Genomic DNA, 16,367 nt, shown 5'->3' with positions numbered 1-16,367 from the left:
ATCTGTGTGAGCTGTGCTCAGAGGAAAGCTGTCCACTCTTGTGTGCATGCAGGTACCATCATTCCATGACTGCAGAATTGCTCTGGAAGCTGTTAAGGAATCCTACACATCTAGCAAGCAAATGCTCCTCAAATAATTTTCCTTTTTATTTCCATGAACAATGTCAACAAAAGACGGAGTAGAGGAAATCCAACGGCACTTCCTAGATTTCAGAATTATAAGAAATTCCACCTAAAAAAAAACTTAGTTTCAAAGATTTAGTAATTGTATTTCGAGAAAAAAATCACTAATTCCATTCTTTATTTTTTCTGTTCTATGGTGTTTAATGCTACATTGTTGTTTCTGCTTTTTAAACAGTTTGGGATATCCAGAAACGCGAGTACTTTCGCCAACAATATATACAGTATATTCTGTGAAGCGGTTTGAGACGTCTCAAAGACGTGACAAGGCGCAAGGATTATTATTATTATTAAACAAAAACAGAGAGAGCTGGGAAAACTCAGCAGGTCAGACAGCATCTATGGAGAAAGGAAAGTGAGTCAACGTTTCGGGTCCACGACCCTTCATCTCTCTGTTTTTGTTTCAGATTTCCAGCATCTGCAGTATTTTGTGTTTTGTTTATTAATATTATTTTTTGGTTTTGATTTTTTGACACTTCAAACATTAGTATTCAGTTTCCTTTCTCATTTTGTTCCATTTAAGATTTTGTTACTATTGATTCCATCCACATTGACAGTAATCCTTAACCCAGATCCCAGTACAAGAGAAACAATGAACTTGAAATTATGCTTTTAACAATTGGATTTATCCACACAAGAGTGAATTAACATATGGAGGGGAAGGGAAAACACAATATCCATAGTAGAAAGTCACAAACAGCATCAGACACATATCATATGTAAAAACAGTAGTCACTGGGAACACCCAGCAGGTCAGGCAGTATCTATGGAGTGAGAAAAATTAGGTGATGTTTCAAGTCGATGACCTTTCGTCAGAACTTTAGTTTTTTGTTCAGACACATAATAATAATATCATGTTGTTCCAGGCTTGTTGGTGACTGGAGACTTCCAATTTATACATTTCCAAAATACAGTCAATCCACTTTATAATAGATTCTGTGATGCTCTTTGAGACGTGTCAACTGTGTGCTCAGGCACTATATCAAATGCAAGGATTATTATTATACACAAAGTATCAAAATTCCAGCAGAGCAGAAATGTCTGCAATAATTTAAATCATTTGATTTTTTTATTTACACAACTTGAAAAGGTGACTGTACAGTTTAAAAAAACAACTGTACTGAAAATGTAAAATAGTATCAACATTTATACATGAGCAACCATTTTAATATGTTTACACTTTGTCTGAAACATATTATAATATAACAAAAATAATCAAAAGCAAAGGAATCTATATTTAAATCCTTATATAGGATTCATCAAACCAATACCTTTTTTTCAAGTGCCACTTTGTTGCTGAAATCTCATTTTGTTTTGATGGCACATCATAACTTCCTCCTGGTGTCGTTCTCACTGTGAAGAAGGTTAATCTGTTCTTGTGTAGGCAATGTGTTGGCAACTCAGTGCTCTTCAGTTCATTTGTTTGGGTTTATAAATGTGTCTTTTTTGCTTGTAAATAAATGCAATTGTAAAACTATAATTGCTCTTCAACTTACAACAACACCATGCATACAACATATTGTGATTTTGAACAGTTTCCTAAATTTGTTTGGTCAGCCGGGTGTCTGACATTTGTGGAAACCCATCACTTTGTCTAAGAGTATCCAAACCAGACTGAGAGCTCCACGTACACACTCAAGTTGTGAATCACATCCTTTTGCAATATAATGTTACCTCTTTAAAGCACACCTGAAGACACAGATCTGCCATAATCAGTACCCATGAGGAATCAGAGAATAAACTATACAATATACAAACTAAGTACACAATCAAATAAACATTTCAGCACATTTCTACTGAATGTATTGTGTTGCTTTGTTCTTACTTTCGCTGTCTCCAACATACTTTTCAAAAACTGATTTCATTTCTTTTGCAAAATAGATTTATTTTCAGTTTATGTTTCCCATTTTGACAATGGTGCCTTCAAACTGTAATGCATTTGAAAAAAATGTCAATGGGGAATTATCTGGGTAAATGACAATTTGATTTGGAAAAAACATCTTGTGATGTAAAGTCTGTCTCTTCCAAGAGACCCTATATACCCCGGCCTAAAAGTCCTTGGCTCTAACCTAAGATTGTCTATGAGCCAAGTTTTCACAGGTTGACGAAGTGTACAAGGGGTTATATTCCCAAGATGCTTTTCCCAGTGTCAGGGCACCATGCATGCAACTGTTTTTCCAATGAGTAGTTTTTCAACCCTGTAGTTTAAAGTACAATGTACATCACTGTCTCTCCACTTACCACCTTGGAATAAACTGCTGGACTGATGCTTCAGTTACAATTTACATTTACCTAGAACCTTTCACCTATGAGAAAGGTCTGACAGTGCTTTACAGAATAACATTAACAAATATTAACTGCAAATGGGTAAAATACACTTTAATTTGTGCCTATCAATGTTTACTATTGAGTTCCCTATACACTTTACTAACATTTCCTTAATTCTAAAGTATATAACTATAATTTATAAAATAAAACTAGTTTCTAAAGAGTTTCTTCATTCATGTGTAGATACACTACGTGATTAACTGTAACACTATAAATGTTACTCAGTTCTGACACTCATTCTTTGGTCCTTGTTGATACAAGTGACTTTTAGCCAAAACATTATTTGTCCTTGGGAGGAGAAAGTGTGCAGACGTTTTGGACCAGTCAAACTTGCATGTGGTATAAGCATTAGACAAATTCCTGATATAAGCAACTTAATTTTGTACTTGTTTGTTTACCAAGTGCAAGCTAGCTCCTGATGATATAAGGACTGCTGGTTATGAGCAACATGTCCTCCACTGCATTAAGGTTGAAGAGCATCGTATCATACACCAGGATATGATATACAAACAGGAAAATAAGAACCCAAATGTCATTAGTATCACTTTGTCCATGTCCAGTATTTCTTAATCATTTTCTCCATGTGTGCTTGCAATAATTCATTGACACCGAGGTTTTATAACCCACTCGGCATTTGGATTAAGCTGGTATAAATCTTTCATGTAGGTGTCGTCATCCAGACAACGTTTTCCTGCAACACAAAGTACATTTTTCAAGCAAACATGGTCAAGTTAGCTAAGTTAACCAAGTTAAGAGTGTAAATAATTATTATTACATATTCACAATTTTAAGCAGTAGATTCTACCAATCCACTCGTGCTAAAGGTATCACTACAAACTGCAGTAACCTTGTGCCATTGCTGCACACAAAAGCTCTCCATCTGATCTAAATAGTGACACTCTCCACATTCAAGTCAGTCGGGCTCAATTGTGACATTTCAGGTGGATGTCATGGCACTATTTGAAAAGAGAAGGGAGTTTCTCCCGGTGTCCTGACCAACAATCCCCAAATAAAATTGGTCATTCACTTCATGGCTGTTTGTCAGACATTGATTGCTGTGTGTAAATGGACTATCATGTCCATGTAAAAATATACAGTCATACAGTAAATCCTATGAAGCGCTTTGAGACATCCTGATGTAAATGTACCAAATTCCAAATGGAAGAATTATTATTATTATTTGTCTATATTTATATGAGATTGATCCAAGCAGCAGAGGGTGCTCCCGCTGAAACAAGCGTTCACTCATACTTACTAAATAATTAAAAAATTCCAAATGATGTTTTAGACTGTATACAGTGAATGAAGATTTTGATTGTATACAGTATACTCCAGATAACATTGACCATTCTCTGTGTGGCTGTTTGTAATAATAATAATACTCAGACTCAACACCAAGGTAGTAATAATAATAATCCTTGTATTTGATATAGCGCCTTATCACGTCTTTGAGATGTCTCAAAAAGCTTCACAGAATATACTATAAAGTGAATTAATTGACTGTATATTTTGTAGGACATTTTATGCGTAAATTAGCTGCCATGTTTATCTGCAAACCTGCAGTTACTACACTTTACAAAAACCTTGTAAAACACTTTAAGATGTTGTTGGCGTGATATCAAATGTAAGGATTATTTCACTTTTAATTATTTCTTACAAATTTATCAAAAGTGTATTAAAAATTATTCCACACCCAAATTATAAGAAAATCCTTACCTATATTACCCCCAATTTCATACAAGCAAACCTCCTCTTTATTGGCAGGCTCAGCAATTCCGTTGCTGTGAACAAAGGGTATTGTTACTACACAGATACACTGTAATGCCGGTCACATAATCAGCAAAGAACTAATACTATTGACTACAGAAATCAAGCTTCAAGTATAGCCAGTTATAACTTATCTTGTTGCATTTGGGGGCAGTAAAGCAATAGAGAAAACAAATCAGTGGAGGTCAGCTCACCTGCTCTGACTGAGATGCTGTTGGAAACGTGCCAAGATATCACTAGCTTTGAGCTCTTCCGTTAGTTGAATCGCCATGGAAACTTTGGAAAGATATGGTGCCTGAACACGGATTACTCCCTGAAGAACCACTGACTGCAAGAACACATCAGCAGGAGACAATTAGAAGATTTTATTTCCCCACAGGTAACAGTTATTAATCAAAGTGGAAAAAATATTACAATATGCATCTCTTTTTGAATGCTGACCAGAGGGAGAAAAGCTCACCCAAGAGAACAACATGCAAATCTCAGTGACTTACACAAAAGCTGAGCTATTTTCCACAGACTTTTAGATGCTTCGAACACTATCACTTATTCACTTTGTTCAAGCGTCGGTGTTAATGTAATTCTCTGATTGAGTTCATACCCATGAATCCTCCCTCAGACAGTGATCAATTAGAGGCACAGACTGAGCAGCTAAAGGCTTCAGCAATGTATGAAAGGAAGGAGGGAAAGAAGATCAAATACAGGGAAGAAAGGAAGGAAATGCAATGGTGCTGAACTGTGAGAATGTTTCCTTGTCCGTCCACTAAAGCAGAGAGCAACACGTAACAGCAGGAGTACAATAACAAAGAGAATATCCCAATACTTATATATAAATACTGTATCACTTGTGAAAAAAAGTCAGACATGTATTGAAAATTACTCCATACCAGAAAGAAGTTATATAGGCCTCTGGAATAAGACATTCAGCATACAGTGACTAATAACTAGAATATGATCCTTTTCTCAACATAGCCTCAAACCTCTCCAACACAATCGTTTTTGTCATGCTCTAATCCATCAGGACCATGATGGTCATTGATACTTTGAACATCAACAACAACAAAATTACATTTATAGAGCGTCTTTCATGTTGGGAGGACGTCCCAAAGCGCTGAACAGTCAGGTGTCAGGGTCCGAGCATGGGAGAGGGGTGTTGTATGGGTGAGGGAAGGCGGAGAGGTGGGAGGGCAACCAAAGGCACGATCGAAGAGAAGGATCTTGAGACGGCCTTGAAGGAGGCAAAGGAGGAAGCGAGGCGAAGGGACCGTGGGATGGAGTTCCAGAGTGCGGGGGCAGAACAACAACAACGGAATTATATTTGTAAAGCACCTTTCACGTCGGGAGGATGTCCCCAGGTGATGAAAAGTGAGGGATCAGAACTTTAGTTATTCCTCACAATGTCCAAACATACCATCCTACATGCTTTACCTCATTCCTGCACTGCTCTATCCATGACGATTGTCTTGGACTACGGGATGTAGCTTTGCATGAAGCTTCTCAATAACCACACAAGTTAATCAAAAACAGAATACTCGATGGACTAAAGACCCTATGGGGCATATTAGACCTGTCAGTGTGGAGAGTGACATTACAGTAATTAATTGGGGACTATCTAAAGCTAACTGCCAATAATAGCAGTCTTTTCAATGAGACTTTACATTGGGAAATCCCAATCCCATTATAAAGACACAGCAAAAAAGATTGTTATCCTTAGTGATCGGTGTAAGATAGATCCAATTGCGTTTCAGGGCTGAAAGAGCACACTCTGTATTAGGTGTATCTTGCTGAAGGCTCAAATATGATGGGTTTGCACTGAACCATTTGGGATTGACTCTTGCATTTGACTGTCATGTATTTTTATGGCTATTCAACTTGAACCTGTAATTCTGAATAACAGTACTGTATTTTCCAAATAACTATCTGTATTACATTTGGAGAAATGTTTGGTACAAAAAAACTTAAAAGCAAAATTTTCTTGTCCCAATTTTGTGAGATTTTGACTTGACATATGTTACTGATAATATAAAGAACATAACAATAAAATAAAGATGTCACATTAGTTATTTGAAAAACAACTGGAAAACAAATTAAATGTTATAAGCGTTAAAAATAAAATTTCACCTTTGCTCTATGAAGTAATGAAAATATGTTTCTTCCTGCTATTTATCCAACATAAATAAAACTCTCCTCACACCTTTTCTTTCCAATTTATAAGTAATAATAATCCTTTCATTTGATGTAGCACTTTTCACGTCTTCTACAGACGTCTCAAAGCACTTCACGAATATACTGTAAAGTTAATTGACTTGATATTTGTGGGCGAAACGCAGCAGCCAATTTACTGTCCTAAAGTCATTGACTTACCAATGTACATGTGAGTAATAGAACCTCCCTGGTACATCATCCAAGCTCTAATTTTTCATGTATGAGCTTTGAAAGCAAATCTCAATTTCTTGCATTGGGTCGTACATTGGAGCTGAACACAAATTTATACTCACTTGATATCAGCTACATAATTTTCTAGCAGGGGGAAGGATGGCGATTAGGAGCAGAAACCCTGGCTAACTTTCCTGTTCCCCGGCTCACTCAGAGGTGCTAATGTGAATTGTTGTAAATTCAACTGCTATTTTAACTGATGTCCAGTAACTCAGCACAGACCAGGAATGAAACTTGTGGCATCTGAGGTCTGTGTGTCTCAGCCCTACGCTGGGTGGATGTTGCCTTTATACCCCTTAGACATTAAGGACTCCTACATCCTTCTGAAGTAAGCTTTCCCTCACTGAGTTAAAGTGAATGAATCTCTAGCAGCCACAATACTTAAATTAATTTCTGTCCTCTCCCAGACCACTTTATATGTCACTATACCAGCAATGACATCTTGCATTTACCCTTCATGTAGGATAGCATCTCAGAGCATTTCACAGTAGCGGAGTTAGATGCCAAACTAGCAGGAAAGGGAGGAGGTGACGAGGCCAACTGAAGAGCTAGGTTTTAAGATAGGATTTGAAGATAGATAGAGAGAGGGTGAGTCAGAGGAATAAATGCAAGCAGTTCCAGAGGTTCGGGGAATTCAAAGAGGTCACAGTCAGACGTGGGAGGCAATTCTTTTTTTTTTGGTCAGCCAGGTTTTGGATCTGGGTGCGGAAACCCATCACCATACTCGAGAGTATCCAAACCAAACTGAGAGTTCCATACATCCCACCTATACAATGAAATTTCCGAGCTATTTATTGGAGTGTAATTCGCATTCTTTCTCTGAAAAGATTCATCCTATTTACCTATTTCCTGAAAATATTAGGCACAGGTTGTTGTCAAGAGCCAAGGCTTGTGGACCCCAGATAATGCTGAAGTCTAACCAACTGCAACCACATAGCTGGCATTGTCTGGCAAGCTTTCCTGCTGCTTGTCCAGCTAGGATCACCCTACCTGTTAGGGATTTGGCTTGCAGGTAGGGGTTGCAATACTGAAATCCTGATCCCGGGAGCCAGTATGAAATGGTGCCTCCAAAATCCCAACAATTGCATGACGATTGCAACTACTACTTGCAAGGCTAACATGAGTAGAATGGGAAGAATCCCTATCCCCCATTGACTGCTCTGTCCCTCTAAGTCCTACTGATAAGGTATGCTGTCATCAGCAGTGCCTTGGAATACTGTGGACCCGCCTGGTTCAGGAACCGGACTATTGAGATCACCACAGAGGGTGAGCTTGATTCTAACATTCCACTGGCACACATGTTATCCTGGATCCAGTTCAGCGCCAAGGACACACCCCGTTTACCCCCTTCCGCCCCCCGCCCCCACCCCCCGCGTCACCACGGGGCACACTCACTAACTGGTGAGGAGATTCATTGGACGAGGATCAGATGAAAGAGAAGTTTCTCAAGACGACAACTGCAAAGGTTAATGGAAAGTGCTGAATAATTCAGATATATATCAACTGCAATGTCACTTCCAACAAAAAACACATTATGTTTAGCTTTATCTTCTGGTTGGGGCTGGAGAGGAAACATCAGCTGAGTTGTAAATGAGTCAGTAAGTAGAGTCAATACTGAGATGCTGGTGACAGATAACTGCTGCAAATTAACTTCGGTGTTATTGGTAATTCTAAAATTACTCAAATGTCCTGATTTAAACATAATAAGTGATGATATCTGATCAAAGAAAATGATTAAAATATAAATGTGAAAACATGAGGTATATGTGTAATCGCACTGTAACTAAGAAAGCACAAATGACCCTAGTAGTCAATTCAGTCTTTATCTCTTGCTCACACACACTCTATAATCTCTCCCAAACTGTTTTATTTTCCATAGCTCTTTTGCTCTCAGATTTTTGGAATTCCAGTGACACTTTGGTAGTGTTAATTCTTTCCCTTTATGCTTGCCTATGATTTGATTTTTGCTCTCTGTTTCTACAGTCTATTAATCTCCCCATATTTGACACATAAAGACAAAATGATTGATAAATCAATCATAAAGATAAAGGGGAATCTCATTATTAGAACATTGTTATTGTACCTCATCCATTGATTCACATTATAAGCAAAGTGTTAAAAAAAGGCTGACTTCTGAGTCATCAGGTTGCCAGTGTTGTCACTTCCTGTGAATACCAGCACACAATGTATGGCAAGTAATGTCAGTAAAAATTCACTGATGTGGAGTTTGGAGATTTTTTAATGTGGAATGCTGGCTTGCTTGTCCTGGAAGTCCAGTATACCATGCACAGGAACCAGCGCTATAAGTGAGGCTGTGCTCTAACAAAGGGTGCAATAATGGTGTTGCCCTATATTAGTGATCTTACTCAGTCATGGCGTATTGGAATCCAGTATCTGGAGTAATTTTTCCTCCAGTAATTTTACCACTGCCATTGGCTTTCACTGGCACAGGAGCAGCGTCTTATCACAGAGCCTTCCTGACATCCATCAGTGCCACTGAAAGTTTTCACTGGCACTGTGGATGCTGGGCTAGCTCTGGCCCGTTCTAATCCCTAATCTGGAAAGAACAAGGGCATATGGAAGGAGTGATGGAAGAAAGTGTTGGAAGAGTTTTCTTTCAAGTAGACATAGAGCAGGGATGACACTGTTGAACCTCTGCGCCAACTGGTCTCCATTGAAGTCACATCCTGCATATTGTGCGTTGATATGCACAATTAGGAAGTGACAACAGCAGCAATCTAGTGACGCAGAAGTCGAACCTTTTTAGTGCTTTGTTTATGTCATTCGGTTTAAATGATAAGAATTCAGAATTGAATCATAACTGGTGAACCCTGCAGGTACCCAGATCTGCTAGATGTCAACCCACTGGATCTCAGAGTTAGGCCCCTGAATAAGGTCAGAAAAATCATTTATTAGCTTTCATAAATGATCTTACTAAGTGTCAATCTAAGATGGCTGTAACCAGGCCTTTAAAGACAGTTTGGGTGCTCTCATTATTTCAGAAGTCAGGAGGATGTTTGAATATACCTTTCAAGCCCACAAAATATACAGTCAATTCACATTAAAGTATATTTTGTGAAGCGCTTTGAGATGTCTCCAAGACATGATAAGGCGCTATATCAAATCCAAGGATTATTATTAATATTATTAAACATACTGCTTAAAAAATTATGGATATGACAATTTTGACCCCCAAAATACAGAATAAGACCAATATAATAATCAGAGACTAATATCTCAGCTGTCACATTAAAAGAGCACAGAAAAATGTCTGACTTCTGTCATCAGGTGCAAGAAGTGCCTGTAATATTACTTATTGTGCAGGAAGTGACATTAGCAAAACTTCCTGTATATGGGGCACATGTGCATTGCAGAGGAAGTGAACACCAATGGGACCTTAAAACCCAGACATCAGCCAATTTTTTCCCATGGGCATGTACCACGTATCCAGTAACCAAACATCTACAGGGCCCTCACGATAAAAGCAAAGCTACACTCTGGTGAGACACTTAATAACAGGGTAGTCCTGTACAAAGGACGGTGAGAGAAGGAGATTTAAGTAAAATAATTTAAATCTACAGAAGAAAGCAATTTGGTACATCATATCTGTGGTGACTCTTTTAAGAGTAATCATTTTAGTTCCATTTACCTGCCCTTTCAATACAAAATTACATTTCTATAGCACCATTGACTCCTTTTAGGTACCTATCTGGTTCCCTATTGAAAGCTAATATGGATTCTCTTCTTTAACCTTCTGGTGGCAGAGCATTCCATATCCTAACTGCTCTGTGCATGAAAAAAAATCTCCTAACCTCCACATTTGCTTGTTTTAACCATCTTAAATTGATACCCTTTAGTCAAGTGGATGAAGAAATTACTATATACGGGACCATCAGGCTTCACAGGAAGATCGAGCAAGTTCATAAATTAGGTAATTTAAACCGTATTTCTTCTGCAACCATATAATTGTGATGAGTTGCTACAGAAAATTGGCTTTGGTCCAATATTGCATGATTTTCAAGGCTGCTTTTCCTCCCAAATTATGATACAATAACTAATGATGATATTAAACTGCTGACTGAAAATATTTTGAAATAAAATGTTGCAGTGTATGGCCTTGGAGATTGCTTACATCTGTTAGACACTTCTCCGATTGGCTCCTGTCGTACTTGTCTTTATCATAGGCCATCTTTTTCAGCAGCTTCTTCATGGCCTTGTCTTTGGTTTGCTTCTTATGGTTTTCAATGTTCCTCTGTCGAACTTGAATCATAATAAACTTTGGAATCTGGAATGTGTAGAAAGAATTTTTTTTAATATATTCAGCACTTTTCCTGAGGTCTAAAGATCTAGATCCATGACGTCTGGGTTTAGTTGCTTCAAATGTATTTTCACAGCGTTGCTAGGATAAGTACTGAACAAACTCCACTGCCAGAAGTTAAGTGAACAACACCAGGTCTTTGAAAACCTTTGAAAAAACTTTGAAAAGGACGTGAAAAGCGCTATATCAAATGCAAGGATTATTATTATTATTATTATTATTATTTCTAGAGCTCCACTCTTCAATAACAGCGATGGCATTGCATTTTTTTCCACTATTTTCTAGGAGATGGTCCTGGATTTTAGGGGACGAGGGAGTTGAAAGTGGAGGAGAGGCGATCATGGAGCAGCTAGATGGCTGCTTCAGGATCTCCATGGGTGGAAGGCCAGAAGGATAGGATGTTTGATAATGTGAGGGCATTTGTGAGAGTCTCAGGGGATAGCCTTTTCCAAGGGCGGTAGAGAATGGGTTGAGGGCTTGGTGGAGGAGAGAGGGATGTGAGGGGAGAAGGGATGAGGAAGTGGTCCGAGATGGCCTTATCCACTATACTAAGGTCGGAAATGTCAAGGCCGTGGGTGATGACGAGGTCAAGGGCATGACCACGATATACAAAGTAAGGCACTAAACTCTTGTTTTATTAATCATTCAACATCACGTGGAATTCAGACATGTGTTAAACTCTGACTTTTGTTACTGTTGGGTTTAATTGTTCAGGCTAACCCATATGAGTATCAGAGGAAATGAGTTTACTTTCAGGGGCCATTCCCCACACACATGATCTTGTCTTACCGTCCACAGGAGGTCTTGGTATTTAATCAAATAGCGCATGATGTTGCTTGTTCCAGCAGCCATTGATAACTCCATCAACCCGCTTGCCTTTGAACAAAATCCTTTGAACATAAACAAGTTTGGCGCCATGACAACGGAAATGTTGTTCAGCGTCATTTTGTTGCTCTCTCTGTTGTCTATTACTCTCTGAAGAAATTCAAGCATTGCCTGCAAATGGATATGAATTATATCAGAATTATTTCCAAAGTTACCCTGCAAGCAGTAGAACTGGGTTTCATTTTAGCAGAAAGTGAAACGTTATTTCAACGATTTCTAAACAAATTCTTCTCTGTTATTATGTTTTTATTTTCAAATGGGAGCGGGGAATCGTTCCACTCAGCTCCTGTTAACCCTGCAAGCCAAAGCCCAACTGGACAAGCAGTGAGAAGTTTGACACACAGTGCTTTCAAAATGTCAACCTGTGAAGTTTTAGTTAGTTGAACTGCAAGTGTACCCCAACACACATTCTGGTGTTACGAAACCTTGGCTCTTGCCAACCTGCGTTATAATCTCTGTAATTAGCTAAGCAAGGTGCATTCCTCCAAGGAGAGAGTGTGCATTTAATTTCAAACATACGGAAATGTATATATGTTGGTAGTGTACGTAAGTGGAATTCTCACTCTGGTTTGTACACTCTTAAGCATTGTGATAGGTTTCTGCATGTGCAAAATACCTGATGACAAAAAAAAATCCCCAAGTCTGGATTCAAACCCAGCTCCCAAAGTTAAAAAGACAATGGGGAAACCCAGTACACTTCCCAAACTCCAGATGGCTATTTGTATAAGTCATAGCAATGCTTTTGCATGTACAATATTGTTACTCTGGCAATTTATTATTCATCTAGACCCTGACCATGAATGTTTCTAAAGTCTTCAATGCGAAAAGAAATGGGATCTAAATTGTGGTACATCTTAATGAGTTTCTTTAATACTTTTACAATGCAGTAGTTGGGGGTCCATAAATTCCCAACCAGTGCTCTAACAGACTGCTAATATCAGTCAGCTTTTCTGCATTCATTGTTCAAGGTCTCCACAAAGTCCTGTTATCCCCATGTTTTTTTCTACAGAGCACTCACCAACAACTGAAACATGTGAAAGGATGATGATAATTGTATTTAGAAGTACTTAATTGTATTCAGTACAAGTGTTTAACTGTAGTTAGACATCCAGAGGATTGGTGCAAGCACCATCATTTTCATGGCAGATAATGATCCATCATCATTATGTCATGCAGTGTGACATCTTCCGTAACATGATGGAGTGACGAGGCGAAATGCTTCTCTGACAGCTTGATTCCGCTGTTCCTCTGACTTATATCGCTGTTTTGTAATAAGGCATAAGAAAACTTTCCACCCTGTACATGAGTTTCCTGCCAACTCCCCACGTTAACAATTAGCCAATTTCTGTCTCATCATTTCACTGCTGACGTCACAATTGTGCAGAATTATTCCCCAGTTTCAAAGTGTGCTCTTGAGTTTTACATCGATATGATACAGACCTACCTTCAGCAGGTCTTGGTTTTGGTTGGGGAGCAAAAGCACCAGCAAATTAAGAGCCTGAAACTGAAGTTTTCTGGTTGAAAGTTCTGTAAATCAAATATTTGAAACTTGGTGTTATTAAAAGAGCATTTAATGTTTTTAAAAATATTCAATTATCTGAGAGCTGCACAAGCAAACATCCTCCTCAGAAAGGCTTTACCTAGGTCTCCTTCTGTTATTCATATTGTCATGTTGGTGACTGAGTCTGTACCAGAAATATATAGGCTGCATGTATTAGGGTCAATCACGTGTTGTTTTCTAATAGTGAATTCGTCATTTAGAGGTGAATCTCTCATTTCCCATTCTACTCTGAGAATTGGATTTCCTTTTATAAGTGAGAAATGAAAGGTTTGCTAGCATTACATAACAGTGGGCATTACACTCCAAGAAGTCAAGAATGACAGCATTGTGCCGAGCTGCCCTCTATTTAACTCCTATTGCAGGACCCAATCAAGTCAATGTTATTGACAAATTCCATTATAACCTGAGGACATTTCACACAGAATCATGAGTGAACAAAGCTCAACCAAAAGAAGTTCAGGAATACAAATTGCTCACAGCAACTGATCCCTGGCCTTCAATTCACTCTGAGCATCAGAAATGTGAGCTCAGTGTATGTGCCCCCCACACACATGCACTGAAATATATTTAATAATATAAAATAATAATAATCCTTGCATTTGGTATAGCACTTTTCACATCTTCTAGACGTCTCAAAGCGCTTCACAGAATATATTGTAAAGTGAATTGATTTGTGGGGAAAACGCGGCAGCCAATTGTGCACAACAGTGTCCCACAAACAGTCATGGATTGAAGTGACCAATTTATTATTGTGTTTTTTTCTTGAGGGATTATTATCAGGCATGTGGAGCAAGGAAGCTTTCCCAGGGTTTCGCCCTGCCAGGAATCAAACCCAGATCTCTCACTTGCGAGACGAGTGCTCCAACCACTGAGCTACAGGACTCCATATTTGTCACTCGTGCATATGACTACAGAGAAACCACCTTTATAATTATATTGGGAGATTAATTATATCTGTGTCCAGATTTTCTCTATTTTCTTGACATTTCAGAACATCCTGAATTTGACAAATTCTTAAATACAGTAAGCGCCCAGCTTACCAGACTGGTTATTCAGAATTCAAACCTAGCCGGACTGGGTCCAAAACCTAAATATTTTTTTAAAATTTCCACGGGCCTAAAATTTCTGCAGGCTGGCACATAGACCCTGCCAGGCCAAGTCTCCCAGTGCATGGCAATACCATTCTGAGCAGCCTATGTGTTGCCTGCAGCTTCCCGCCTAACCATCCTTGCTAGCCTTCACAACGGCCAGCCTTCACAATGTCCGCCTGTAGGCCTTTGGTGAGTGAGCAGAAAATAACTAAATTTAACATACAGTATATTCTCACATAAAAACACACAGTGCCAAAAAATGATGGTAAATGCTTTACTGGTCGTAATTACACTTAGTCAGAAATTCTGGTTCACCGTGACAGAATCTCTCCCCCATCAGTCCAGCCAGCTGGGATTTTAGTGTACCGACTTACTTTTTGAAACCAGCTTTCTGTACATTATTTTAAGAACTACAGGAAACCAGGCTTCAAAGTTAACACTGAATTCAACAATTTGCCAAATTCTGCACTCGGAGTTGCTGTTTGAGGTCCGAATACTGAAATGCTACATAAAAAGAGTAAAACTAGATTCAGGTGGAATTTCTCCCTCAATGTTTTTTCTCTTTCAGGTACAAGTTCGAAGTGGAATCACAAGCTGACCCTTAGAATCTCCACTGAGACATCGATCTCAGCTCTTCCTTCCTTGAAGTCAGCATTCATGCATCAGCCGTGACACAACCCGGATTAGCTTGTTACAGACCCATTTGTGATTCACACATCATAGAGTCTTACAACCAGGAAAAAGCTCTTTGAATTTCCTCTAAACTTTTGTTCCCCTTCAAACAAGAGAACTGAATTTGTTTGTATCATTTCAAAGTTTGGCACATTTCCAGGTACCACCACATTCAGAGTACATTACATTCAAAATCTTGAAAGTCTCATTCACAGAAATGTAAAATTAAATGTACACAAGAAACGATGTGTTTCCACGTGATGTTGAATGATTAATAAAACAAGAGTTTAGTGCCTTACTTTGTATATCGTGGAAAGCTTTGAGATATTCGACAGTGATAAGTGGGTAAGGCAACTCCCTTATGAAGAGCTTCAGTATGCTCCCTGCATCATGCTGACGCACATTGTCCCAGTTAAAGGTTCCTTCATAGAACTTTGCTTCCAGCTCTTCACAAAGACTCTTAACAAGTGGAAGAGAAAAAGAGTATCACATCAAGTTCCATCCCAAAGTTACACTGCATTCTCTTTCCTGCACAATACCCTCATCATGAGAAGTTACAAGTTGTTATAAAGAACAACTTGCACATTGGCTGATACCTGAAAGCACGTTACAGAGATAGAGCGGAATCCTAAGCAAGATGGAAAGTGGTGAGATAGATGGGAGTTGACCCAAAGGCATGATCGAAGAAGTATGTTTTTCGAAGGTTTTTGAAAACTGGAAGGAGGATGCGAGGTGGACGGATTTGGAGAGAGAACGTTGTATTTGAAAACTTGAATGTTGATAAACTGTCAAAAGAAGGCAACATTCCCAGCAGAGCAGAATAAGTGTTTTTTCCACACATCCCAACATGATGATGTAACCCCAGAAATGTATGGGAGCAGTGGTAGACTGAATCATCACACTGTATTGAACAAGCTTCTATAATGTGTCTAACTCATTATTATTATTATTAACTCAGACCACATCAACAGCCTGTGACATTATGTATCATTGCTGGGAGTTGGGGTTGTGATTCCTCATATAATGTACACCCTGAAGATGCAAGTAATAACAGACTAACTGCTAAACTCCAGGGAAGGGGAGATGACTGGACAATGAGTGAGTTGCATCTGGTAGGCTTCCCGCTACTT

General features: G+C 38.7%; 1 protein-coding gene across 1 annotated transcript in view; it reads right to left on the bottom strand.

Moving 5' to 3' along the window:
- Positions 1–283: 283 nt before the first annotated feature.
- Positions 284–16,367, bottom strand: part of arhgap18 (Rho GTPase activating protein 18) — a 48,043-nt gene continuing 31,959 nt past the window's right edge. Inside the window, exons 9-15 of the mRNA XM_007899249.2 lie at positions 15,537–15,696; positions 13,358–13,440; positions 11,818–12,024; positions 10,843–10,995; positions 4,469–4,602; positions 4,224–4,288; positions 284–3,198 (exon numbers count right to left, since the gene is read on the bottom strand). Of these exons, the coding sequence (XP_007897440.2) occupies positions 3,107–3,198; positions 4,224–4,288; positions 4,469–4,602; positions 10,843–10,995; positions 11,818–12,024; positions 13,358–13,440; positions 15,537–15,696 (894 nt within the window). The 3' untranslated portion in view covers positions 284–3,106. The remainder of the gene's footprint in view (positions 3,199–4,223; positions 4,289–4,468; positions 4,603–10,842; positions 10,996–11,817; positions 12,025–13,357; positions 13,441–15,536; positions 15,697–16,367) is intronic.

This window comes from Callorhinchus milii, unplaced genomic scaffold (assembly GCF_018977255.1).
Source record: "Callorhinchus milii isolate IMCB2004 unplaced genomic scaffold, IMCB_Cmil_1.0 Scaffold3, whole genome shotgun sequence".
NCBI classification, from domain to species: Eukaryota; Metazoa; Chordata; class Chondrichthyes; order Chimaeriformes; family Callorhinchidae; genus Callorhinchus; species Callorhinchus milii.
Note: the sequence above shows the minus strand (reverse complement) of the source record. Positions and strands in the feature narration are given on the sequence as shown.